This window comes from Ictidomys tridecemlineatus, chromosome 6 (genome assembly GCF_052094955.1).
Source record: "Ictidomys tridecemlineatus isolate mIctTri1 chromosome 6, mIctTri1.hap1, whole genome shotgun sequence".
NCBI lineage: Eukaryota > Metazoa > Chordata > Mammalia > Rodentia > Sciuridae > Ictidomys > Ictidomys tridecemlineatus.
This window is the reverse complement of record NC_135482.1, coordinates 76,753,756-76,779,803: the sequence shown is the minus strand read 5'-3', so window position 1 is coordinate 76,779,803 and position 26,048 is coordinate 76,753,756. Positions and strand designations below refer to the sequence as shown.

At 40.4% G+C, this 26,048-nt stretch overlaps 1 protein-coding gene across 10 annotated transcripts; it reads left to right on the top strand.

Moving 5' to 3' along the window:
- Resf1 (retroelement silencing factor 1) lies at positions 1 to 26,048 on the top strand. Of its 10 annotated transcripts, none has more exons than XM_078014926.1 (7): positions 1 to 148; positions 1,862 to 1,935; positions 2,964 to 3,054; positions 6,136 to 6,240; positions 16,049 to 20,773; positions 22,413 to 22,496; positions 23,090 to 25,371. In XM_078014926.1, the coding sequence occupies exons 5-7, from the start codon at positions 16,105 to 16,107 to the stop codon at positions 24,742 to 24,744; spliced, it is 6,408 nt and encodes a 2,135-aa protein (XP_077871052.1). In that variant the 5' UTR covers positions 1 to 148; positions 1,862 to 1,935; positions 2,964 to 3,054; positions 6,136 to 6,240; positions 16,049 to 16,104; the 3' UTR covers positions 24,745 to 25,371. The 10 variants fall into 10 exon arrangements, with proteins under 10 accessions (XP_077871052.1, XP_077871051.1, XP_077871060.1 ...); XM_078014925.1 differs by having other exon boundaries at positions 6,136 to 6,311; XM_078014934.1 differs by lacking the exons at positions 6,136 to 6,240; positions 23,090 to 25,371 and adding an exon at positions 25,516 to 26,048.

The following is a 26,048-nucleotide window of genomic DNA, read 5'->3' as shown; positions in this document are numbered from 1 at the left end:
GGGGCTCAACTGTTGGGAGCCCGAGACTCGCTCCTCGCCCCACCCCTAGGGGCGGACCCGACTTGACTTAAACTCCGGGTCCCGGGAGGCCGGGGGCGTTCTCCCGCTTCTCAGGGTTTGGTTTGAACGCCGTCCTCAGCGCTTCTCGGTAAGTGTGAGGTCGGGACCCTGGCCGCGGGCTCCTCTTGGGGGATCCCAGGCGGGGCGGGGTCAGGGGGAGCCCGAGGCGCTGGCGGGCTGAGCCGTGCGCCGCGGCCCAGCGCTTTTGTTCTGCGCGAGGTCCGAGCCCCGAACCGCCCGGTACCTAGGCGTCCAGGCGCGCGCCCTGCGGGCCGCCACCCGGGGCTGCGCCGCGCCCTCGGTGTTGCCCGCTGCTGTGGGTCGGCCCTGCGCTGCAGCCCAGGCCCAGCCCGGCGTCGGGAGGGCCCCGCCTCGGTGTTTGCTTTCCTTAAATTTCGACGTGCTTAACCTTAGAGGTCGCGGCCGGCGAGGACGGGAACGCATTTTGTTCAACTGTGAGGCGGTTGGTCAGGTCTGTTTGTGAGTGCTGCTTAGTATGTCTTTTAATTCTGTCCCGTCGTTGGAGTGGTAAGAAGAACCTTTGTGGTTGTTTTTTGTTGTTGTTGTATGTTTGTTTGTTTTTACTGTTTAGGGTTCCCTCCTTCTCGGCCCTATTCAGCAAAAGCGTCCTGGAACAGAATTTCTCTGCACGCATCTACAGTTGGCCTATGAAGGCGTGTGTGCAGAAGATGCTCTATTATTCTTTGCTAATAGTTAGTTCCTCGAGGCATTTTAAAATGCATACCCACTTTAGGTGGTCTCCAGGGACGCAGGATTCTCTAAGCAAAGGTCCTTAGCGTCCTGAGTTTGGCAGCAAGCTTTCGGGGAATCATTTCTGTGCCAAGAGTTTATTAGTAGTACTTTGAATACCTACCTTGAAAATAAAGGCAAATGACGAATATGAGCTTGGGGTGCATTTTAATGGACCAGCCTCAGAGTTTGTTTAGTGTTTGTCGTTTTTGTAACAAATCATGTTTGTTTTTGTTGTTGTTTGGTGGTGGGGGGGTTTGAACCCAGGGATACTTAACCATTGAGCCACATCCTTAGCCATTTTATTTTATTTTATTCTTTGTGGTGCTGGGGATTGAAACCAGGGCCTTGTGCATGAGAGGTAAGCACTCTACCAACTGAGCAATATCCCCAGTCCCCTAGCCCTTTTAATATTTTATTTTGAGACAGGATCTGGCAGAGTTGCTTGGGATCTGGCCAAATTGCCCAGGCTGGCTTTGAACCACCTTCTGGTTCAAATCCTCCTCCTGAAGCACCTCTGCACCTGGGCCTGTTTTATTTCAGTGTTTACTGTGCACCTATATTAAGGTGTTAGTGTTTTTTTTTTTTTTTAAGTGAGAGAGGAGGGGGGGAGAGAGAGAATTTTTTTTAATATTTATTTTTTAGTTCTCGGGACACAACATCTTTGTTGGTATGTGGTGCTGAGGATCGAACCCTGGCCGCATGCATGCCAGGCAAGCGCACTACGGCTTGAGCCACATCCCCAGCCCCAAGGTGTTAGTGTTTTTTTCATTCCTGTACAGTCGAATTCATGTTTACTATCGCAGTTTTTTTTTTAATTGCTAAAGTATTATTGTTTTGGAATGATAGGACAATAGTGGGCCTGGAGGAGCACATGAATTCCAACCAACCTACTGGTATTTTGTGGACAGACCCAGTTTAATATTTCTGTTTTTAGCATGCTTAATAAGAATTCAGTGAACTTATTGTGCCTTCAGTGCAGCCTTAAGGAATTCACTATCCACAGCAATGTGCTTTTTATTGATCAAAATGTTTTTTTTGCTGTCCCTAGAACCGAAGAAACAAAAGCTCTGGGTGGAAGGGATTGACCTGTGAAAGGACATGTAAACATACAGTATTTAAAGAGTAAGTCATTTAAAAGTAATTATGTTACCGACCTTGATTTAACCAGGTAATTATTCACACTGTAGAATAACTTCTCTGTTGTGGAATAAAATGTTAATTCAATCGATCAGCATTGGATAATGAGTTTGTCAGTTTGGGCACTCAGGAAATTGAAAACTCTTTTTACTGAGCTTTGTTGGGAGTCCTCCCCCTCCCCCCCAAGACTAACTCTCCCCCCCCAAGAGCCCTCCAATGGTGAGCCCTGCTGACTCACATGACTCACATGATCCTTACCCACCAATCAGACTACTAACTTCCCCATCCCCCCCTAGAAGAGCAGCACAATGGTGAGCCCTGCGGACTCTCATGATCCTTACCCACCAATCATACTAGCCTTGCTGACTCACATGATCCTTACCCACCAATAAGAAAGCGCCCTGTGCCAACTGTCAAACTGTTAAACTGTCATAACTGTCAAACCACCCTGGCTCTATAAATAAGCAGAGCTGTTCCTCAATAAATGGGCACTTCTCCAACAAGGAGCCTTGTCTAGTCGTTCTTTCAGGCTAGATGGAGGGTCTTGTGTGAGTGATCAGTATCTGGGAAAGGGTTTATTTTGGGAAGGATCAATGCTTTGGTCTCCTCCAGAAACTGTCTTTCTAGGCTTGATGGATATCTCCTTTCCCAATACGTTCTTTGACACTGGGAAAGAATGTATTGGGAAAGGATCAATGTGTTGCCTTCTTCCTCTTCCTAGGCCACACTATTTTGGGGTTTGTTATTTCCCATATGTAACACGTACCCTCCAACCCAGGACCTGGTGCCCACTGAGCAAGCACTCTACCACTGAGCTATACCCGTAGCTCAGGAAGAGATTGTTTATAGTGAGGTGACTGGTTGAAGTTACCTAGGCAGAGGTGTACATAATGTGCTGGCACTTATTTGATTTATTTATTTATTTTTGTAATAGAGATTGAACTTATAGGTGATTCACCACTGATCTATATCATCAACATCCTCCTTTTTCTTTTTTTTTTTCCTGCATATAGATCTTACCAAGTTATTGAGGGTCTCAGTTGCTCAGGCTGGCTTTGAATTGGGATCCTTCTGCCTCAGTCTCCAGAGTTGCTGAAATTACAGGTGTGCACCACTATGCCTATATTGAATGTTTTTAGCATGGGGGGTCGTGGGAGAGCACCATTCTGGGAGAACTAGTCCTATAAAGCCAAAGCAATTATCTGTGAGGCTTATCTCTAGTAACCACACAACGTGTATTAGGAAGCCTTATGTAATGATGAAGGCTGTTGTTCCCCAAAGTCATACCACACTGCTTTAAGGTCTCAGCTCTGTTGCTGACTATGTAACTTCACAGCAGTGTTCTGTTTCAATTTTCTTATCTGTGAAATGGAATAACAAAAAATGCATACCTCATGGGATTATTGTGATCGGTTATATGAGTTTCATACATGGAATACTCATAGAACAGCTACTGGCATATGATAGTACATATTAGCTATTGTCATGTTAGAGGAAGTGTTTTGTGACCTAATGCCTTTAACATTGTCTTATAGGAAATTCATTTTTCTTTTTTTAAGCTCTAAATTTAGGAGCTTTGTGTCATTTTAAACCCATCCCTGTAGATCCCCATGATTTTCATTTTGTTAGATAGTACCAGTCACTATTGAGCCACATCTGGTTTTACCTACAGGTTTAAGTCAAAATTACTTCCAATAAATATCTTGGTCAGGGCATCCTGCCCCAAAGCTTTGTTCTTTCCTGTTACCTTTGATTGTATGGGAATCTTTCTTCCCTTCTAGATTATCAGTGTCTTGGATATAATAGGTGCTTAAATCCTTAGGGAATTGGTCTAATGTTGTTTAAAATGTATTTATGGAGTTGAACTTCAAGAATCCTTATTTTTGTCTAAGCAGGCCTCGCTTCCTTTTCATTGGAGACATACTCTGCTGTGTAAACCTGACATAGAAAGCATTCAGTTTGAGATAAAGCAAGAATAGTTCATCAACCCTGGCTATTGAAATATAAGTTAAAGTTTATTTTGAAAGAAGCTTTTAGTTGTGTGTGGTAGGGCATACCTGTAACCCCAACTACTTAGGAGGCTGGTGCAGGAGGATTACAAGTTTGAGGCCAGTCTCAGCAACTTAGCAAGACTTTGTGGGGGGCATTAGGGGGGAACCCTTTAGAGAAAAAGGTAATCTTATAGACCTTGAAGAATTCTAAGTGCATGTAGGAAGGCAGCTATGCAGTGCTTAAGTTCTTGATGCCCTAAGTGTACTTGTACATGAGGGAAACTGGGAGAGTGGCCTGTTGAAGCAAATTTCTCCAATGAGATTAGAGCTGTACCTTTTGTGCTCAAAGTTATAAAAAATAGTTGCCAAGATTTAATGACAATGACTTGAGATTCTCTTGAGATGTATCAAATTACAAGGCTTCTTTTGTAGAGTCTTGAGATGAAAATATCACTGTTAAAACTTAATTGGATGGTGTGATTTCTTAAACAGAAACCATAAGCAGATTGCTATTTTTTTTTTCCTTTTTGGTACCAGGGCACTTGATGACTAAGCTACATCTCTAGCCCTTTTTAATATTTTATTTAGAAATGGGGTTTTATTGAGTTGCTTAGGGCCTTGCTATGTTGCTTAGACTGATTTTGAACTTGTGATCCTCTTGCCCCAACCCCTGAAATTATAGGCAGTTTCCTGATGCTTAGTTAAGTTAAAAATGTTTTCATGTACATATGGCTAGTTTTTATTTTTAAAATTTTTTTAGTTATAGATGGACACAATACCTTCATTTTATTTATTTTGTATCTGGTGCTGGAGATCGAACCCAGTGCCTCATGCATGCTAGGCAAGCACTCTACCAGTGAGCCATAACTCCGGCCCCGGCTAGGTTGTTTTTAAATGTACTTATTCCTTATTAGTGATCATAAATGTGAGGGTTTATTTATGGGTTCTGGCTTTCTATTGACCAAAGCCTATCTTACATGAATATCCCAGTGTTCTTGTTTACTGTTTTGTACTAAGTTCCAAATTTCAAGTATAAGTTTTCCAAGTTTGCTTTTTTAAGATTGTTTTGAATCTCACTCTTTTCATATGAATTTTAGGATGAAATCTTCAATTTCTGTAAAATCCTTATTTTTTAAAAAAATATATTTTTAGTTGTAGATGGACATAACTATTTTTATGTGGTCCTGATGATCAAACCCAGTGCCTTATATTCACTAGGCAAGCACTGTATCACTGAGCCATGATTCTAGCCCCAAATTCTCAATTTTTATTCTGTAACCTAGTCAAACTAGTTTCTTTTTTTTTTTATTTTTTTTTATTTTTATTTTTTTAAAGAGAGAGTGAGAGAGGGGGACAGAGAGAGAGAGAGAATTTTAACATTTATTTATTTTTTCTTAGTTCTTGGCGGACACAACATCTTTGTTGGTATGTGGTGCTGCTGAGGATCGAACCCGGGCCGCACGCATGCCAGGCGAGCGCGCTACCGCTTGAGCCACATCCCCAGCCCCTCAAACTAGTTTCTTAATTCTATTAGTTTTTTAGTGGATTTAATAGGATTTTCTTTTTTCTTTTTTTAAAGAGAGAGTGATAGAGGAGAGAGAGAGAGAGAGAGAATTTTTAATATTTATTTTTTAGTTCTCGGCGGACACAACATCTTTGTTGGTATGTGGTGGTGAGGATTGAATCTGGGCCGCACGAATGCCAGGCGAGTGCGCTACCGCTTGAGCCACATCCCCAGCTCTAATAGGATTTTCTATATAATTATTATGTATCTGCAAATGACAGGGTAGTTTTAGTTCAGTTCCAATCTGGATACTTTGGGGGTATAACTGCAATGGCTAGAACCTCTAGTAAAATATTGAATAGAAGTGGCAAGGTGGAATCCTCATGTTACTCCTGATCTTTTACAGAGAAAGCAGTCGTTCTTTCACCATTATTATGGTATCAGGAATGATTCCCAATTCCCAACCATCTATTGAAGGCTTGGTTCCCAATATAGAGATACAGAAGTGGGACTTTTGGGAATCATGAGGGTTCTGAGCTCATCTGTGGGATGCATTGAGGGATTCATGGCTGAATGTATTATTGGGAACTTTAGGAGATAGGACCAAGTTGAAGGGAGTGGGTTCTTGGGGACATGGCTTTGGAACTATATCTAGTCCCTTATCCCTCTTTCTCCCTCTCTGCTTTCCAGAAATGAGGTGAGCAGATGTGCTCCATCATGTTCTGCACTATCACAGTGATGGGGCCAAATGAACATGGACTGAAACCTCTAAAGCCAGGAGCCAAGCCTGACATGGTTGTGTAATCCTCATGATGTTGGAGGCTGGGACAGAGGATTGCAAGTTTGAGGACAGCCTCAGTGATTTAGTGAGACACTTAGCAAGTTAGATCCTGCCTCAAAATAAAAAGGTCTGGAAATGTTGCTCAGTGGTACGGCACAGCACCCCTGGGTTTAATCCCTAGTATTGGAAGGAAGGAAACCATGAGTCAATATAATCTTGTCTTTTTTTTTTTTGGTACTTGGAATTGAACCCAGGTGTACTTTATCATTGAGCTATATCTGTAGTCCTTTTTATTTTTTTACTTGTTTTTTTTGGTCTAGTTTTTTTTCATATTATTACTACATGATGATGGAATTTGTTGTTACATATTCAGTATACATACACAATATATATATATATAATCAACAATGATAGTTGTACATAATAATGGGTTTGTTACATATTCGATATACATGTACACTATAACAATAAAATTTGGCCAATTTTATTTTTTAGTTTAGGACAGGTTCTCACTGAATTGTGGAGGACCTAGGCACTGAGCTCAGCCTCAAACTTCAGATCCTCCTGCCTCAGCCACCCAAGTGGGTGGGATTATAAGCATGTACCATCATGCCAGCCTGATCTGTCTTTTTGGCCTGTGTCTTTGGAATTGTATAGAGTTGTCTGCCCTTACAAACCACTACTACACCCAAGGGAGGATTGTTGAACTCATTAATTTGTTAGGACACTTAAATGAGATTTTGTAATCAAAGCATTCGGCACAGTTCTTTTTTGGTACCAGGGATTTAATTCAGGAGCGCTTTACCACTGAGCCAATTCCTAGCCCTTTTTTGAATTTTGAGACAGGGTCTCAAGTGTTTAGGGCTTCACTAAATTGCTGAAGCTAGTCTCAAATTTCCAATCCTCCTGCCTCAGCTAGGGAGTCACTGGGATTATAGGCATACACCACCACCACGCCTGGCCTTGTGCTATTCTTGATGTATAGTAAGTTTCCAAATATTAACTGTTACATTTTAGTTTTTATTTATTTTTTTAATACTAGCTAGAATTTTGAAATAAATAATATAAAATTTAAAACAATTGATTCTAGAAGTCCAATTTTAAGGACTGATAGTACAATTTTTTTTTTTTTGAGAGAGAATTTTAATATTTATTTTTTAGTTTTTGGCCGAGACAACATCTTTGTATGTGGTGCTGAGGATCGAACCTGGGCCGCAAGCATGCCAGGCGAGCGAGCTGCCACTTGAGCCACATCCCCAGCCCTGATAGTGTAATTTCTTAACTAAGAATAGAAAAGGAGCTACTATAGGTTGACTAAATCATTACACTTCTGAAATTCCTGAAAAGTGACTTAACCCCAAAATGTTGGCATCTGTGGTTTTGTTGATTTTTTTTTGTTTGTTTTAATATTATGTATGATTTTTTTTTCCACATACTTTTATTACAGATCAGTTTTTTCAGTGAGAAATCCTGGCTTTGCACAATTTATCCACATCAGTGAATAGTCTACTACAAGAAATGTTGCTTTTTGTAATACTGGAGTTGTCAACTCTTATAAGATAAGAAATGAGTTATTTTAGGCTGATCAATGTTGCATTCTGCAGTAATACAAATTTAAGCAAAATTGAACATGTGCTTCTTCTGTAGCGATTTCAAAGAGGTTTTAAAGACAAAAGTCACATGGGGAGAGGGGTTACATTAATTGTTAGTGAATTTGTTTAGCTTGTATAGACAGGTTAGCAAGCTCTCTTGTAAGAATATTGTATAAAAGTGGATTGTTCGAGTATTCTAAACAGATTCTACTGCTGAGCTACATCCCAGCCCCACAAGAATTTTCTTCACCTTAGTGAGATCTTTAAGAATTTTTTTTTGGGCTGGGGATGTGGCTCAAGCGGTAGCGCGCTTGCCTGGCATGCGTGCAGCCCGGGTTCGATCCTCAGCACCACATACCAACAAAGATGTTGTGTCCGCCGAGAACTAAAAATTAAAAATTCTCTCTCTCTCTTACTCTCTCTCTTTAAAAAAAAAAAAAAAAAAGAATTTTTTTTTCTTGGGGCTGGACATGTGGCTCAAGCTGTAGTGCGCTCGCCTGGCATGCGTGTGGCCCGGGTTCGATCCTCAGCACCACATACAAAGATGTTGTGTCCACTGAGAACTAAAAATAGATAAATAAATAATAAAATTCTCAAAAAAAAAAAAAAGAATTTTTTCTTTTTGATACCAGGAATTGAACCTAGAGGTACTCCTCCACTAAGTCACATCCCCTGCCCTTTATTTTTTAAAATAAGGTCTTGAGTTACTTATGGCCTCATTAAGTTGCTGAGGCAGTCTTGTACTCCTTCTGCCTCAGCCTCCAGAATCACTAGGATTATAGGCATTTACCTCCCACCCAGAAAGGTCTTTGATAAATTTTTAATGTAAGTCCACATCCATAGTAATTATATTTACCACTTATTTATAGAAACTCATATCCCTTTTTTTTCTGTTATCACAAATGACTTTTGCAACTCACAGCTTGCTATTCACAATTTCCTACACTTTGGATTTGAAGCAACTAGCTGTCTTTCCAGTTTTTTCACAGGAAATAGTAGCAGTAGTAATGCCATCTAAGATTTAAATCCCCCAGTTGTCAAATCTAAGGATAGACATTGTCTACAGGAGGCAGGGTTTGGAGGTTCTTTTTTTTTTTTTTTTTTTTTTTTTGAGATGGGTTCTCAATGTGTTGTCCAGGCTACCTGCTTCAACCTCCTAAGTCACTGGGAATGTAGGCTCATTGTACCACAACCAGATTTTGAAGGGGGCACCTGGAATTGAACATAGGGGTGCTGAACCACTAAGCCACATCCCTAGCCCTTTGTGTTTTTTTATTTTGAGACATGGTCTCCCCAAGTTGCTCAGTTTGGCTTTGAACTTGCTATCCTCCAATTCAGCCTCCCAAGTCTTTGGGATTACAGGCATGTGCCACTGTGCCCAGCCCACAGCTGGACTTCTAAAATTAATTAATCATTATTCTTTTTTAATGGTACAAGAGGTTGAATGCAGGACCTTGTTACATCCCCAGCATTTTTTTTTTTTTAAGAGAGAGTGAGAGAGGGGAGAGAGAGAATTTTTAATATTTATTTATTTTTTTTAGTTCTCGGCGGACACAACATCTTTGTTGGTATGTGGTGCTGAGGATCGAACCCGGGCTGCACGCATGCCAGGCGAGCGCGCTACCGCTTGAGCCACATCCCCAGCCCCATCCCCAGCATTTTTAACTTTCTTTTCAAGTTTCCCAGGCTGAGCTTGAACTTGTCATGTTCCTGCTCAGACTCCCAAGTACTGGGATCAAAGGCATGCATCACTACCCCGAGCAAATTAAACATGGTGTAATCTCTTCAACTGAGCTACATCCCCAGCACCAAATTTTAAAATTCTAGACAGTAAAATTTAACCTTAGATTTAGCTTTCTTCTCTTCTAGAAAATCGACCACCGTGGTTTATAAGTAAAAAGTGCTGAGTAATATTATCATTATGACATACAGAAAGTCTCCAGATTCTGTATAAAATAGGAATGTGTGAATTATGACCCTGAATTCTTAAATTTGGGCTATGGCACTTTATCAACCTCAAAAAGGACTGCTTGTCTCGAAGTGAGGGCCAGCACAACTTATCAGGATCAGCAGATTAGAATTGTCCATCTTGCAAATGGTAAAACTTGTTGTCGGATGATTGGGATTATTGGAGCCAAATTATGCTAACTACAGTAGTTCCAGTTTATTGGTGGGGGATATATATATTCAAGACTCCCAGATGGAAACTGAGTAGTGTTGGATATTTTTTTTCTTTTCTCTCTCTATTCCAATATTGTTAACCCCAAAGAAAATGATTTGCAGCAACTTGGGTAAGTGGAGGTCCTTATCTTAAGTGAAATAAGACAGGTACAGAAAGACAAGTATAAAGTTGATTTCATAGAAGAATGGAATGAAATAGTGGTCACTATATACCGGAAAGGGCAGGTAGGAAAGAGGCATGAAGGGACAGAGGATGTTAAGAAAGGGGCACAAAAACAGGCTTGGTTTAGTGTCCCACACCTGTTCCATAAAGTCCAAATGTTCAAGGCCAGCCTTAGTGACTCAGGCAGACTTTGTCTCAAAATAAAAAGACTGGGAATTACCTAATTGGTAGAGCATTTGCCTGGCATGTGGAAGGCTGTGGGTTTAATCTCAGTACCAGAAAGTATTGGGGGGGAACAGATAGGGAAAATTATTTCAATTAACTTCCCATTCTTTTGATTGTACAATCCATCAGTCTATGCCTTATTTCAAAAAACAAGAGAGGAGAAAAGCTTCCAAAATATTAAAATGATTGCCTTTAAGGAGATGCACGTACTCTGATCATTATTCATTGTATACTGCCATGACCCACACAGCATCACAAACTATCTTGAGAAGAGTCTACTGGAGATGGAGAAAAATACAGAAAAAGAAAATAGACAATTTTAAGCAAAGCTGGGGCCAGATGGAACACTGCCCTTTGATGGAGGACAGTGACCCAGAACTAGCTCTGCAAATTTATGATATAGGGTCTCATAATCAGAAAGTTAAACTATAGGGACTTTGTAAATTGTTCAAGGCATATGAATTATCAAGAGGCTTCTTTTGTGTATTAAAAAGGTATAGAGCTAGAAACATTTTTGTAGCTATCCTACTGTTACAGTGCTAGGGACATCGGTTATCCTGCTGCACCCAGGAAGCCCATTGTACTGAAATATTGGGATAACTGTTAACTGTCAGATCCTAGTGTCAAGGCTGTTAACATCCTTTGGCAAGGAATGTTTCCCACGTTGGCTTTTGCCAACACTGCAAAATCAGTTGATGACATGGGGCTCTTCTGCTTTTCATAGTATACATGTTTTGAATTATCATGAATTATATATCACCATAAATATATTTAATAATTATATCTCAATTTTAAAATGACTATAATGAGGGGGGCTGGGGATGTGGCTCAAGCGGTAGCGCGCTCGCCTAGCATGCGTGCGGCCCGGGTTCGATCCTCAGCAGCACCACATACCAACAAAGATGTTGTGTCCGCCGAGAACTAAGAAAAAATAAAATAAATGTTAAAATTCTCTCTCTCTGTCCCCCTCTCTCTCTCACTCTCTCTTAAAAAAAAAAAAAAATGACTATAATGATACCAGGCACTGTAGTATACTCCTGTCATCCTGGCAACTCAGGAAGCTAAAGATAAAGAACAGCCTGTACATCCTAGTAAGACCCTGTCTCAAAATAAAAAAAGAAAGGGCTGGAGATGTGGCTTAGTGGTAGAGGGTAAACTGCAGTACCACCAAAAAGGAAATATAAAGAAAAATAATTCAGTGTGTTGATGGCATCTGCTTGCTATTACAGGCCTGCGTGCTGACTGTAACTTCATGAGTATTTGGACACCTGGGTCCAATCCACAGTAACTGTCAAAGACTAGAGACGGGTCCTACCTATAACTAGCAGACAATTAGTCCCTCTCCTATAACTTAGGTACTTTATTTAATGGGGAAAGGATGTGGGTGTGTATGTTCAAGGCTTCTGTTTTCTTACTGATTTTTTTGGCCATTTTTCTTTTTTTTTTTTTTTTTTTATATTTATTTTTTAGTTCTCAGCGGACACAACATCTTTGTTTGTATGTGGTGCTGAGGATCGAACCCGGGCTGCACGCATGCCAGGCGAGCGAGCTAACGCTTGAGCCACATCCCCAGCCCCTGGCCATTTTTCTATTCATCATTGCAAGTGGGGAATTGAGATCCTGTGTCTTAATCTATTTTGTCTGTGTATTAGTGTAGCCATTCCAGCTGCTATCGATTGAATGCCCCCGCGTAAACATCATGTTGAAATTTAATCCCCATGTGAGGTGTTCAGTCAGTAGAAACTACCATGTTTGAAGGTGAGACCTTTGGGAGGTAATTAAGGTTTAGAGGAACAATCTGAGCTTGGATGCTTGGTCTACATCTTGCCATGGGATGCCTTCTGCTGTCTTAGTATGCCATCAAGTCCTCACCAGACTCAGCTGCCTGGTCTTGAACTTTCCAGCCTTCAGAACCATAAGCCAAATAAATATTCTTTATAAACTACCCAAGGTGTGGTATTCAGTTATAGAAATAGAAAATAAGATAGGAGATTTCTGTGGCTGCTGTTTGCATGATGATTTTTTTCTATTCGTTAATCTGTCTCTTTAAATCTAAGGTGTGTGTCTCCTACAAACTACGTAGAGTTGGATAGTTGGGTAGTTTTATCCAGTCTGGTATCTCTTTTAGATTGATTAATGTTATTTTGATATAATTGGGTTCATATCTGCCATTTTCTGAGTTTTATAACACTTTATTGTTTTTCATTGGATGAATTTTTTTATGGTATTGGATAATGAACCCAGGGGTACTCTACCACTGACTTAACATCCCCAACCATTTATCTTTTAAAAATCGCTGGGATTACAGGCTTTACCATGCCCAGCTAAAAGAATATTGCTTAATTTAGTATCTTAATTTCTTTAATGATATATTATTTTAGTTTTGTGGAAACATAAGTTATTTTTATTGATTGATTTCTGATATGGAGATTAAACCCAGGATGGCTCTAACTCTGAGCTCTATCCCCAGCCCTTTTTTTTTCATTTTTGAGACAGCGTTTTTGCTAAGTTGCTGAGGTTGGGCTCAACTCCTGCCTTAACTTTCCAAGTGACTGTAATTCCCAGTGTTCACTACCAGATGTGGTAGATGCCAAGAAGAAAGGGGAATGGGATGTTATTATTTTGGGTGCTGCACATGCTAAGCCTATAACCTGCCACTGAGGAGCCATACCCCCAGTCCTGTGTGTGTGTGTGTGTGTGTGTGTGTCTAATTTTTTTCCCCTTAGAAGAATAGGCAGCAGAGTATGGGGAAGTAGTATATGAATTGGAGTAGCTGGGGACCAGGGAGAAGAAAAAAGTTCTGAGAGGATCGAAAAATAAACCTATTTTGAATATAAATCAGATTTCAATACAATGAAGTAGAATTGTGAGGTAATATTGAGTTAGATGTCTACGTTTCTTGACTTTTCTTTTTTGTGGGGCGGGGAGAGTGGGCGGTGGTACTGGGGATTGAACTCAGGAGCATTCAACCACTGAGCCACATCCCTATCCCTTTTTTGTGTTTTATTTAGAGACAGGGTCTCACTGAGATGCTTAGCATCTTGCCATTGCTGAGGCTGGCTTTGAACTCATGATCCTCCTGCCTCAGCCTCTTGAGCTGCTGGACTATATGCGTGTGCCACTGTGCCCGGCCTGACTTTTCTTCAGAAAATTTTAGGTGCTTTTATGCAAAGAAGGAGATGCTTTCTTTTTTCATTCTTTCTTTATTTTATTTTATTGTATTTTATTTTTTTTTGTTCCTGGAAGTTGTGGAGATTGAATGCAGGGCCTTGTGCATGCTAGGCAAGCACTCCATACTTGAGATACAGTCCCAACCCAGAGACGAGTTTTGCTATGGTTTAAATAAAAAAGTTTTTTCTCCAAAAGTTTATGTGTGAGGCAATGAAAGAAAGTTTAGTGGTGAGATGATTGCTTTATGAGAGCCTTAACCTAATCAGTGCATTAATCCACTTGGATGGATTAACTCGTGGTTGATCTATTAGAATGGTCTAAGCAGGTGGAGTACTTGGGAGAAGGTAGGTTGCTCTAGGGCATGCCTTTGCGATATATATTTTTCCCTGATGAGTGGAGCTCGCTCTCTCTGCTTCCTGATTTTTATGTCCCGAAGTACTTTTCTCTGCCTTGTCCTTCTACCACACACACTTTTCACTAAAGCTGACTAAAACAGGTTTTTGTGGTGGGTACTGGGGGCCGAATCCAGGCCCTAACTACCACACAGTAGGCTACTACTTTGCCACTGAGCTTTCTTTAGGCATTCTTGAGAAAACTTTTAACTATGATGACAACTCCCTCCTTCTAATTTGTTTTCAGAGTGCTTATATATGCTCTAGTTTAGTTCTGTGCTAGCAAAAATGGAGAAGGGAGTGGTGGAAAACCCAGTTTACAGTAGGCTCTGTACTAGTTTGCTCGGACTGTGTTTGAGAGAAAACTCCAGACCAAACGTCCTCACATTGCTCACCGCTTACCCTCTGGCACCTCTGTATCACTCCCCATCAACAACCAGCTACCTAATAGACTCCAACTGGGGATATTACAATTAAATTCATTTTATTTTATTTTTTGGTACTGAGGATTTATCCCAGAGGCCCTTTGAAGTACTGATCTGCATCCCCAGGTCTTATTTTTTATTTTGAGACAGGTTCTCCTTAAGTTGCTTAGGGCTTCCCAAAATTTCTGACAGTGACCTTGAACTTGACATCTTCCTGCTTTTAGCCTCCCAAGTTGGTGAGGTTACAGGGATTCAACACTGGCTTTTGTCCATTTCTAGATTTATCAATGGACTGTTGGTGAGAGTGCCAACTATTTTAACCTTTTTGAAATAGTTTGTCACTTTATCAAAATTATTTTTATGTGTATCTTGACACATGGATTTTACATATAGGCATTTCTAGAAACATTCAGCACAAATGTAAAAGCACATACGAGATGTTTAGGTTTGGGAGAAAAACCACTTTCTTTTTCTTTACTTTGTTTTTTGTATGGGTCTTGGGGATTGAACCCAGGGGCAGTTTACCACTGAGCTATGTCCTCAGTCTTTTTGATTTTTAAATTTTGAGACAGATCTTCCTAAGTTGGCAAGTTACTAAGTGTTACTAAGCTACTGAAGCTGGCCTTAAGCTTATGATCCTCCTGCCTCAATCTCTTACATTGCTGGGATTCATGGATTGCACCACTGCTTCCAACTCAGGCCTGCTTTTCTTGTCCCCTTGACTTTGCTTGAGAGACATCTCCAGCACATGGTATTGGATGTCCCTTCTTCCTTTTTTAAGATTCATACAAGATGCTTTGGTTTTCTGATGTTTGGTTTTCTGAGAATTTGAGGTCTTACTTTGTTTCCCAAGGCCGATGTTGATCTTGGGATCCTCCTACTTCACCTCCCAAGTGGCTGGGATTATAGGAATGTGATTTTATGCATGAACCAGTGTTTTTTTAGGTAATTGAATACAAGTGTCCTTTGTACTCAGTTACATGATGACCTCCAACTAATCCTCCTGCCTCATTTGTCATCACAAATTGATTAGGATTACAGGCATGCTTCACCCTTCCAGGCTATGTCTAGAAAATTTCTGAATAAAGTAATGTATTCTGTTTTTTTGTTGTTATTGTTGTTTTCTTTTTTTTTTTTTTTTTTGCTTGAAACTAGCACAGATTAGTTAGAATAAGAAGCTTATGAAAACAAGCAAAAGCAGGGTTAAGGACATAGCTCAGGTATGTCACATGTTCAGCTGGAAGGAGGCCATTGGTTCGATTCCCTAGCACTGTCCAAAAATAACAAGTAGAATATAAAGTGATAGCCACTTAAATAACAGTAATAACGATGTCATGTAAACGAATGCCTCTTATACATTCTATACATTTAATTGTTGTCTTCTTATTGCAGCTTTTGTTGCTGTTCCTTTTCCAAGATTATAGTATTTTTTAGTCTCAAATTTCAGTAATTATGATAGACAATTAGCTACTAATTTTAAAAAATGTTTTTAGTTGTAGATGAACACAATACTTCCATTTTATTCATATATGCTGAGGATCAAACCTAGTGCCTCACACATGCTAGGCAAGTGCTCTACCACTGAGCCACAACCCCAGTCCCAGCTACTAATTTTTTAAGAAATCCTGTCTATGCAGAAGACCAATTTAATAGCAAATCTTTATTTCTTGCAGGTTCCTGATATTCAAAAACAACATTTTTATTCCACTGCTACCATATCACACCAGTCATGAGTTGGAATGCAAAGCCAGAAAGTGATATGTTACCACCACCACCACCACCACCATATAATAAAAGCCAGTCATCTGTTCTGCACCAGTTTTTTATAAACCAGCTTACCACAACATCTCCAAGTTCTTTTAGCTATCTTGGAAATAATGAAGCATGCATGTATTCCAGTAATTCAAATCCAGTTTCACAGTATCCCAGTAATTCAAATCCAGTTTTACAACCAGTGAAAAATATCAGAAATTACAATACTCCTCAAATTCCTGTTTCTAATACGCAAAACAGGACAGTGATGGCCTCACAAACATCAGTAGAAAGAATAACATGCGCACAATATACTGGACCCAGACAACCAAATCATAATTTGCAAGTGTCTTCAGGAGTTTCGCAAAATGTATGGTTGAATTCATCATCGAGGAATTCCATGCCTTCTCATATAGAGGCAGCTGTATGTCATCAGGCTGATGTTGGAACTAATATGTCTAATGCTCATGCACTACAGAGTCAACTTGTATCATCAGATAGGTATTCTTTGCAACTACAAATGAACACTTCAAATTCTATAAGAGCTCCTGTAACTTTTCAAGGAGATCAGGGACTTAGCCAATCACTATCAGATCGACAGGTTGATTGGGTGCAACAGTATACATCAAATGAACAGACTTATCGTGATTATAGACGACCTCCAAAGCAATACTCTTATTCACCACAAAGATTTTTACAAGAGCCAGCTGTTCAGAAACAAAACATTGTGCCACAAAGCTTTTTGCAAGAGCCAGCTGTTCAGAAACAAAACATTAAGCCACAAAGCTTTTTGCAAGAGCCAGCTGTTCAGAAACAAAACATTAAGCCACAAAGCTTTTTGCAAGAGCCAGCTGTTCAGAAACAAAACATTGCACCACAAAGCTATTTACAAGAGCCAGCTGTTCAGAAACAAAACGTGCTATCTACATCATCTCAAGTTAAAAATTGTCAGCTTCCAACCTTAACACACGTTTTACAGTCATCACAGACTCTGCCTGTGTCCTCATGTCAATACCCTACACAAACAAACAAAAGACCCCCTCCTCTTCTTCCTTACCCTTCCGGAAATGGAAGCCAGCCTTTGCCAAATTCTCAACATGTTATAAAAAACTTGCCTACGGAAGTTCCTCAGAGTCCTGAAGTGTACTCATCTGAACTAAAAGACTCAACTAAAGGCTTTCATCAGCCCTGGCCAAACATTAGTGAAAATTTTCACACAATTGGAAATTTCTGTGATTTGAAAGTACATACTAATATCGAACAGCCTTTTAATGAACCAGTTAGATCTTCTGTGGATAGTGTTCAGATTCCTGCTCAAAATAATCAAGAGAAAAGAATGGATTCCTGCAATCCAGCTTCAAATCCGGTACTATACACGAAAGAAAAGTTAGTGAGAGATATTAAATCATTGGTAGAAATTAAAAACAAGTTTTCAGAACTTTCAAGGAAAATTAGAATTAATAAAAATCTTCTAATGGGTTATAGGAAAACAGCAAATAGCTCTTGTAGTGAACCAGCTCAGCCTTCTGAATTCTCAACCCAAGGAATATCTGCTAAAAGTGACAGTCACTGTTCCATGGAATTGCTAACAACATGTCTTAATCTTTGGAAGAAGACACCAACAACAGCAACAGAAGAAACTTCAAAACCTTCAAAGGAAAAGCAGTGTAATGAATTAAAAACAAACACAACTGCGCATGGAATTTCAATGACTACAGAGGGTGATGAGAAGGGGTTTTGTTCAGTTGAAGGAAATTCTCAGAATAAAAGGGCAGAGTCATCCCAGGAAACAACCTTGACAATGATAACACAAAATTATGACTCTTCTGGTGCAAATGTAACCAAGGGGACAGAACTTCAGATTGCTATTGTGTCACCCTTGATTCTTTCAAATGTCAGATCATTGCCTCACAAAAGAATGACACCTGAAGCTTTACCTGAACTGGTGTATCCAGTTATCAAAGAAGGTAGTATTTGTAGCTTACAAAGTCAAATGGAAAAAAATAAAATAGTGGATACTTCAGTGAACGTCAATGTTAACAGTCCAGTAGCCAATACTACAATGTCAACCAATGCTTTTCCACTAACTCAGAAGGAAAAGCAGAATGAGCCAACTAGTGGTAATTCAGAACACACGCCTAATACCAGTCAAGGAAAGCACTGTCCTCTGGGTGATCAGCAAGCCTCATATAAATCAAACAGCATTTCTGTTGAGAGTGATGATATATTACTGATTGAAAATATTTGTTCTCTTGTTGAAGGCGATGTAACTTATAATTCTCAAATAGCAAAGATATTCAACTCTTCCCCTTTGGAAAAGATCGACCCACAGAAACTCACTTCATCCTATCAGCAAGTGATTAATAGCAGTCAACAAAAAGAACAAGTAGATAATACCACTACAGATAAGGACCTTGGTTTTCAAAGAGATGAATGTGTGCAGTGCACAGATGTACCTCATGAAACAGTTGATCATTCTGAGTCACTGGAACCTCCAGGGTCATTATCTTTTAAGTATATTGAAACAAGCAGAGGAATTCCAGAGGAAAGCAATTTAGAACAAACCATTGAAAAGGAAAGCACAGGTGAAGATGTACATTGTTCACCCCCCACAATTCAGCAGAGTATTTACCCTCAAGAAATCAAGGCAGCCAGTGATGTCACTACCCAAGATCCTGCAAGAAAGATTCATGATGATGACACACCCATGTTTTATCTACATGACCAGCTCTCAGAACTTCTAAAAGAGTTTCCCTATGGCATTGAAGCTGTGAACTTATGTGCAAAGTCTGGGGGCCAAAAAGTGACAGGTCAAATCTCACAAGATCAAACTGGCGATAAAACCATTTGTGATTCTAAGGACTCCACAGACCAAATACAAATTACCATATTAAGCTCAGAAAAAATGAAAGAATTATTTCCCGAAGATGTTGAACCCTGTGATGTAGACACAGAGGAAGCCTCTGAGGTAGATAGGTTGGCAGAATCTCAGACAGAGAAGCCTATAGCAGAAAGGAGCCTGTCTGACCCACAAGCAACTACCTGTTGTGATTCTGTAACATGGGAACCAGAAAAGGACAAAATCCATTGCTGTGCATTGGGTTGGCTCACAACGGTCTATGAAGGAGTACCTCAATGCCAGTGTGATTCCATCAAGAGTTCCACCCCAGAGGAGGAGAAAGGGAAGGATCACTGTTCTCCTTTGGAGACCAAGAGTTATAAACAAGGAAAGACAACCTCAGAGAGTGATATCACTATCCTTGAATTTAATGTGTCAGATAATCCAAAGACAACTCTTAATCTGGTGGCTGAGAAAAATAATTTTCCTGAAATATGTGGTGAGAGTATAAAAAACACATCTGAAACAAAGAACTGCTCGCTAAGGACAGAACAGGAATTACCTGGTCAGTTCTCTAAATGTGATGGTGATAAAAAGGACACATCTAAAGTGAAACAGGACAGCTCCCTAAAAGAAAAAGAATTGAATTGTCAATTTTCACCAAAAGGCAACAAACTAGATGACTTGCAAAGTAATACAAGAAAAAGAAAATTGAAATTTCATGAAGTGTCTTTTCACTTGACTAATAAAATGACAATGGTTTGTGAAGAAGCTTCCCAGGTAAACCAGCAGGAGAAACACATACCACAGAACTCTCGTCCACTCCAAGTGAAAACTAAAGAGCTACATAGGAGGAATGGTTCTTTGGGACATTCATTATCACCAGAAAAGAAAAAATTTAAGTTTAGGGTAGGTAGCTCCAAACAAAGACATACAGAAGAAAGAAAGTTAGACCAAGGGAACATACTGGATGGGGAGATAAACAAGGAAAAATCTGATAAACAGGAACAGAAGAAAAATGTGGGAGGTGCACTCAAATTCTGTAATATTTTGTCAAACCCTAATGAGAGAGACAGTGTTAAAGAAAACACAAAGTCCTCAGACTTGAAGCATAATTCATCTAAGAAAATCATAACACCGCAGGAATATTTACAAAGGCAGAAGCATAAAGAATGGATGGCCAACAAAACATCAGAGAAGACGTGTGTTAACAATGTACCACATGATTCTGATGGGAGGCCCAGTCAGCTTCCTGTGCAGATGGGGAACTCTGGGAAACCAAATGAGAAACCAGGCAGCAGTACAGAGGCTTCTAAAGAACCAGCAAATGTGTTGACCAGCAATGTTAAAAGCCTCAAACTCCACCATTCTGAGAAGTCTAAGAATGACAATTCAAGGAATGTTAAAGGAAGAGCTGAGCACATGTTGCCTGACAAAGTGTGTACTGATAAAACCAAAGCCAACCAAAAATCCACCAATACAAGTAGTGAAGTTGAATTACACCAAATGCCTCCCCAAGCAAACAAGCAAAGAAAATTGTATCTGAACAGAGTTGCGTTTAAGTGCACGGAACAGAAAAGCATTTGTCTCACCCAGTATGACAGTTCACCACCCCAAAAGCTTCAAAAAGACAAAGAGCAGGAAAAGGACCCTCAAAACTCTTCTCCTGTGAAAGACACCACAGTAAAACCAAGCATGTTAGAGTTTAAATTATGTCCAGATGTACTGTTAAAGAATGAAAACTCTGTCAAAAAAGGGAATGATCAGAAGCCTCATTCTAAGGAGCAAGAGCAACCCCCCGTGCAAGGTGAAGTATAATTTTCTTGATGTATACAACATGATGAAGAGGTGTAGGTGATAAAAGGGCTGGTACCTTGTGCTTTCTAGGTGGCTGGGAACCATGTGAATGTGTTACACAGTTACTATTTGTTATTGTCAGATAACGTTTCCCTGAGCAATGATTGTTTTAGATTTGTGGCTCCCTTATTGTAAATTATAGTAAATTCATAGTAATGACAAGAGTTACATAAAATCATAAAGTTTGCCAAATACAGATATTTCATTTACTATCAAGTTATATTGTGAGGGCTGGAGATATAGCTCAGTTGGTAGAGTGCTTGGCTCACATGAGGCCCTGGGTTTAATCCCCAGCACCACCAAAAAAAAAAAAATTGTGTGCCAGGTGCAGTGGTGCACGCCTGTAATCCCAGCCACTTGGGATAACAAGTTGGAGGCCAATCTCAGCAACTTGGCAAGGTCCTGTCAAAATAAAAAATGAAAGGGCTGGGGATGTAGCTTAGTGATAAATTGCCCCTGGATTCAATCCCCATTGCCAAAATTAAGAAATGATAATATTATCAAATATTTTTTTGACTTATAATTTAAAAGCAGTCCTGTAAACTTAGAAATTTTGTTCTAAATATTGGGAGACATGTAATGGTTAGTAGGAAGGTCCTTTTGTTCATATAGAAAGTTAAAGTTTATTTATTTATTTTTAAATCTAGCAGTTCTTTCTTTTGAGAGAGAATTTTTAATATTTATTTTCTAGTTATTGGTGGACACAACATCTTTGTATGTGGTGCTGAGGATCGAACCTGGGCCACAGGCATGCCATGCAAGCGCGCTACCGCTTGAGCCACATCCCCAGCCCTTCATATAGAAATTGATCAATTTATTTTCATCTTTGAAACTGTCAATGACTATTTCCTTAAAGTGCAGATGGTAACATCTAATCTGCACATGAAATGGGGACCAGAAAGCAGTGTCATCCAGTAGTGACTTATGTCACTAAAGACAGAGTGGCAGCCATGAGCAGAGCAGGAATAAAGGAGAAAATGACTGACTAGTTGTTTATACTCATTTATGTTTGAACATTCAGGAGTTGTGATTATTAACAAGCGGTAGTGCGCTCGCCTGGCATGCGTGTGGCCTGGGTTCAATCCTCAGCACCACATACAAAGATGTTGTGTCCGCCAATAACTAAAAAGAAAAAAATATTAAAAAGATTCAGCATAAACAGGGTACGTTTTCATGGAAGGTGAGAGGGATGTGTGATGAGAATACAGAATTCAATTTGTTAAATGTGGATGATTCAATAATCCATTTCATTTGGGTCCTTAGAACCTGAGGCTTTGGGTGTAGCCACATAAGTGGAAGTAGATGGGCCATGGGACTGGCTTGCCCTCTCATTTCTTTGAATACCCCAGATGTGTCTGTGTTTCGGCCCCTGTAGGGAAACCAATACAGAATGTGAAGAGAAACTTTTATTAAAAATAGCTAATTTTTCATTGGAGGTATTCAGGCACTTCATACATCATTTTTCCAGGCCCTAACATATCTTGGTATATTCCAAAATCTATTTTCAACTTAATGTGATATTTCTTCATTATATTACAAAAAGAGATGAATACCAATATGTAGAGATCTGAAAATAAATATTTAAATAGTTTCAGGAATAAAAAGTACAAAAGAAGATTGGATAAAATGTGTAACTGTGAAGAAAAGGAAGCAAGAAACCAGCCAAGAAACAGGTAAAATTGTCTATTAATTATATTATTTGAAACCATGTAAATTAGATTATGATTTTAATGCTTAAGAAATGATTTTATCCATATCCTTTTAGTCATTCAATGTTTTTATGAGTGGTAAGAGGGCATTCTCCACTTTCTGTCATGCCATATGGGCTATGAAGCTGGGGTCTATTATTTCCTTTTAAAAAAGAAAGTAAATCTCATCACTTTGAGTTAGCTAAGGGGTTTTCATATTTTCCCTATATGAGGCCATATAGTAAACATTTTAGATATCTCAGGTTTTTAGCCTAACTGCTCTATTCTGTCATTGTACCAGGAGAGAGGCTGCAAATAATGTGCAAATAAATTAGTAGAGACTAAGTTCTTAGTAAACTCTTTACCAAAATAGACAGCAGGCTGGACTTGCCCTCAGGTCAGAGTTTCCTTCCTCTTAGGCAATTTGCAAGTTAGTTATTTTAATCCTCAAAGAGGCTAGAATATTTCCATTTTAAAGATGAGACCTCATTTTGGTGCCATGGACGGCATTGACCCAGACATAGCAGTTAGCGCGAATCAGGGATCTGACGAGCTTTTCTCTACGTGTGTCACTGAAGGACCCTATATAATGAGCAGCAACTCTACCTCTGCAGCAAACGGAAATGATAGCAAGAAGTTCAAAGGTGACAGCAAGAGTGCCAGTGTCCAGTCCCCTGTGATCCACATCAACAAGCTGCCCAGTGAAGTCACCAAGGGCGAGGTACTCTCCCCAAACCGAGCACAAGCTGAAGTGGCCCTGCAGTCTGGGAACTCTGTCCATTCGGCGAACCTGACCTGCGCAAATCAGAGATCTGACGAGCTTTTCTCTACGTGTGTCACTGAAGGACCCTTTATAATGAGCAGCAGCTCTACCTCTGCAGCGAATGGAAATGATAGCAAGAAGTTCAAAGGTGACAGCAAGAGTGCCAGTGTCCAGTCCCCTGTGATCCACATCAACAAGCTGCCCAGTGAAGTCACCAAGGGCGAGGTACTCTCCCCAAACCGAGCACAAGCTGAAGTGGCCCTGCAGTCTGGGAACTCTGTCCATTCGGTGAACCTGACCTCGGCCACAGCTGTGGATGCAGGGATGACAATAGCTAGGCACAGCTCTGTGCTCAGGATCATCATAGAGAACGTCTTCTTCCCTGTGACCCTGGATGTACTGCACCAGACTTTCTCCAAGTTCGGCACAGTCCTGAAAATCATCAAGTTCATCAGCAACAACCAATCCCAGGCATTACTGCAGTACGCAGATCCTGTGAGCGCCCAGCAAGCCAAGCTGTCACTGCACAGGCAGAACATCCTTGATGGCTACTGCACACTACGCATCTACTTCTCCAAAATCACCAACCTCAAGGTCAAGTATAACAACGACAAAAGCCATGACTACACACGCCCAGACCTGCCCTCTGAGGACAGCCACCTTCCACAGGAACAGACCATGGCCACAACCTCTCTGTATACCGGAGCTGGGTTCCCTCCAACCTTTGCAATTCCTCAAGCCGTGGTTCTTTCTGATCCTAATGTGCATAGAGCCCCAGCCCTGTTGCCCACCCCAAGCCTGGCAGGGCCTGGGAACTCCATTCTGCAGGTCAGCAACCTCAATCCCAAAAGAGTCAGACTCCAAAACCTCTTTATTCTTTTCGGCCTCTATGGTGATGTGCAGCGGATAAAGATGTTCTTCAACAAGGAGAACGCGCTTGTGCAGATGACAGATGGGAACCAGGCCCTGCTGGCTATGAAGCACCTGAATGGGTTAAAGCTGCATAGCAAGCCCATCAACATCATGCTGTCCAATCATCAGAGCTTAGATCTGCCCCATGAGGTACAGGAGGGCCAGGGCCTCACCAAGGACTTCAGCAACTCTCCACTGCACCGCTTTAAGAAGCCCAACTCCAGATCCCTCCAGAACATCTTCCCGCCCTCTGCCACCCTGTTCCTCTCCAACATCCCACCTTCCCAAACAGAGGAAAACCTCAAGTTCCTGTTCTCCAGCACTGGGGGCGTGGTCAAGAGGTTCCAGTTCTTCAGAAAGAACCATAAGCTGGCGCTGATCCAGATGGGCTCCGTGGAGGAGGCAGTGCACGCGCTCATCAACCTGCACAATCTTTACCTGGGCAAGAAGCACCATCTGTGGATCTCTTTTTCCAAGTTCACGTCTTTGTCTGGGCTCCCTGGAGCCCCTTCCATCATTCCAAAAAAAAGCCATATTAAGAAGCAGCAGCTGAAGTGACCCTAACAGACCAGAGATTTTATTGTTGTAAAGAGAGAAGTCAGTTTACTTTTTTAAAAAATAAACTTAATTTAGCTCACCTTGCTGACAAAGAAACATGAGCCATTACTTGCTCAGGCTGTAGCTCAGTGGTGAAGGACTTGCCTAGCATATACAAGCACCTGTTGTCCCAGCAACACAGGAGACCAAGGCAGGAAGATCCCAGGTTCCCGGCCACCCTCAAGGACTTGGCAAGACCCTGTCTCAAAATAAAAAGGGCTGAGATTAAATGCACTCCTCCATACACACACACACACAATAAAAAGTCACATCCATACAAAATGTACCTTGGATGTGGATCTTTGGGGTTTTTTTGTTGTTGTTTTTTGGTACTAGAGATTGAACTCAGGGGCACTCCACCAGCCCTTTTTTGTATTTTATTTAGAGATGGGGTCTCACTGAGTTCCATAGAATCTCACTGTTGCTGTGGCTGGCTTTGAACTCATGATCCTCCTGCCTCAGCCTCCTGAGCTGCTGTTGTGTGCCACAGTGCCCAGCTGAATGACTTTAATTAAGCCAGGGTAAAGGTAAGGGAACCCAGCCCTGGGCCATGAAAATGGGGTTGACAAGAGAAAACACGAAAGGCAAGAGCTCATGTGTATACGCTTCATTAACTCTTTTCCTAACATTTTTGTCCCATTGATAAATGTATCATTTTCTTCAATTTTTTGATTATATATTGTTCATGTATGAAGAGTAACAAAGAATAAAGTAACATTTCTGTTTCTTTAGATGAGACTAATTTAAGACTTTGCAAGAGAAGCTTCAGTGCAGATGGATTTGAGAAAGTACCAAACCCTATAAAAGATTCAGTGTTTCAGACCTACAAACAGATGTACCTGGAGAAAAGAAGCAGAAGCCTTGGTAGCAGCCCTGTAAAGTAATCCCAAGATGTGGTTTTATAATTGCCACTAGGAAGTTCTGTTACTTTCTGTTCAGCATCTTGCTGGAAATAACTCAGGATTGCTTCCACAATAAAGATTTCTCATCCAGAGAATTTGGTTACCAGTTATATGTTTCATTTATACTGCTTAATTAAAATGGCTTGACAACTTTGTGAGTTAAGAGACATATGAAATGGATGATATTTGTCAGTGAAGCTATAAAGGTGTTTGATCCTAGACATTGTTGAACCACATTGATTATTTAAGAAGGCTTGTACAAATGCTACCTGTCCATCCTGAGGGATGACTGTTCCTCAGCTGAGGGCTTGTTTATTTAACTTGGACTGTACATATTTCTGTTTCTAAGCTACATTAGCAAAA

Excerpts from the sequence above, each read along its gene's own strand:
- Resf1 (XM_078014931.1), top strand. The coding sequence starts at position 16,105 with ATGAGTTGGAATGCAAAGCCAGAAAGTGATATGTTACCACCACCACCA. Across the intron at positions 20,774-22,412 it reads AGAGCAACCCCCCGTGCAAG|TTTCAGGAATAAAAAGTACA; the intron begins GTGAAGTATAAT and ends ATATTTAAATAG. Across the intron at positions 22,497-23,089 it reads AGAAACCAGCCAAGAAACAG|GACCCTATATAATGAGCAGC; the intron begins GTAAAATTGTCT and ends GTGTCACTGAAG.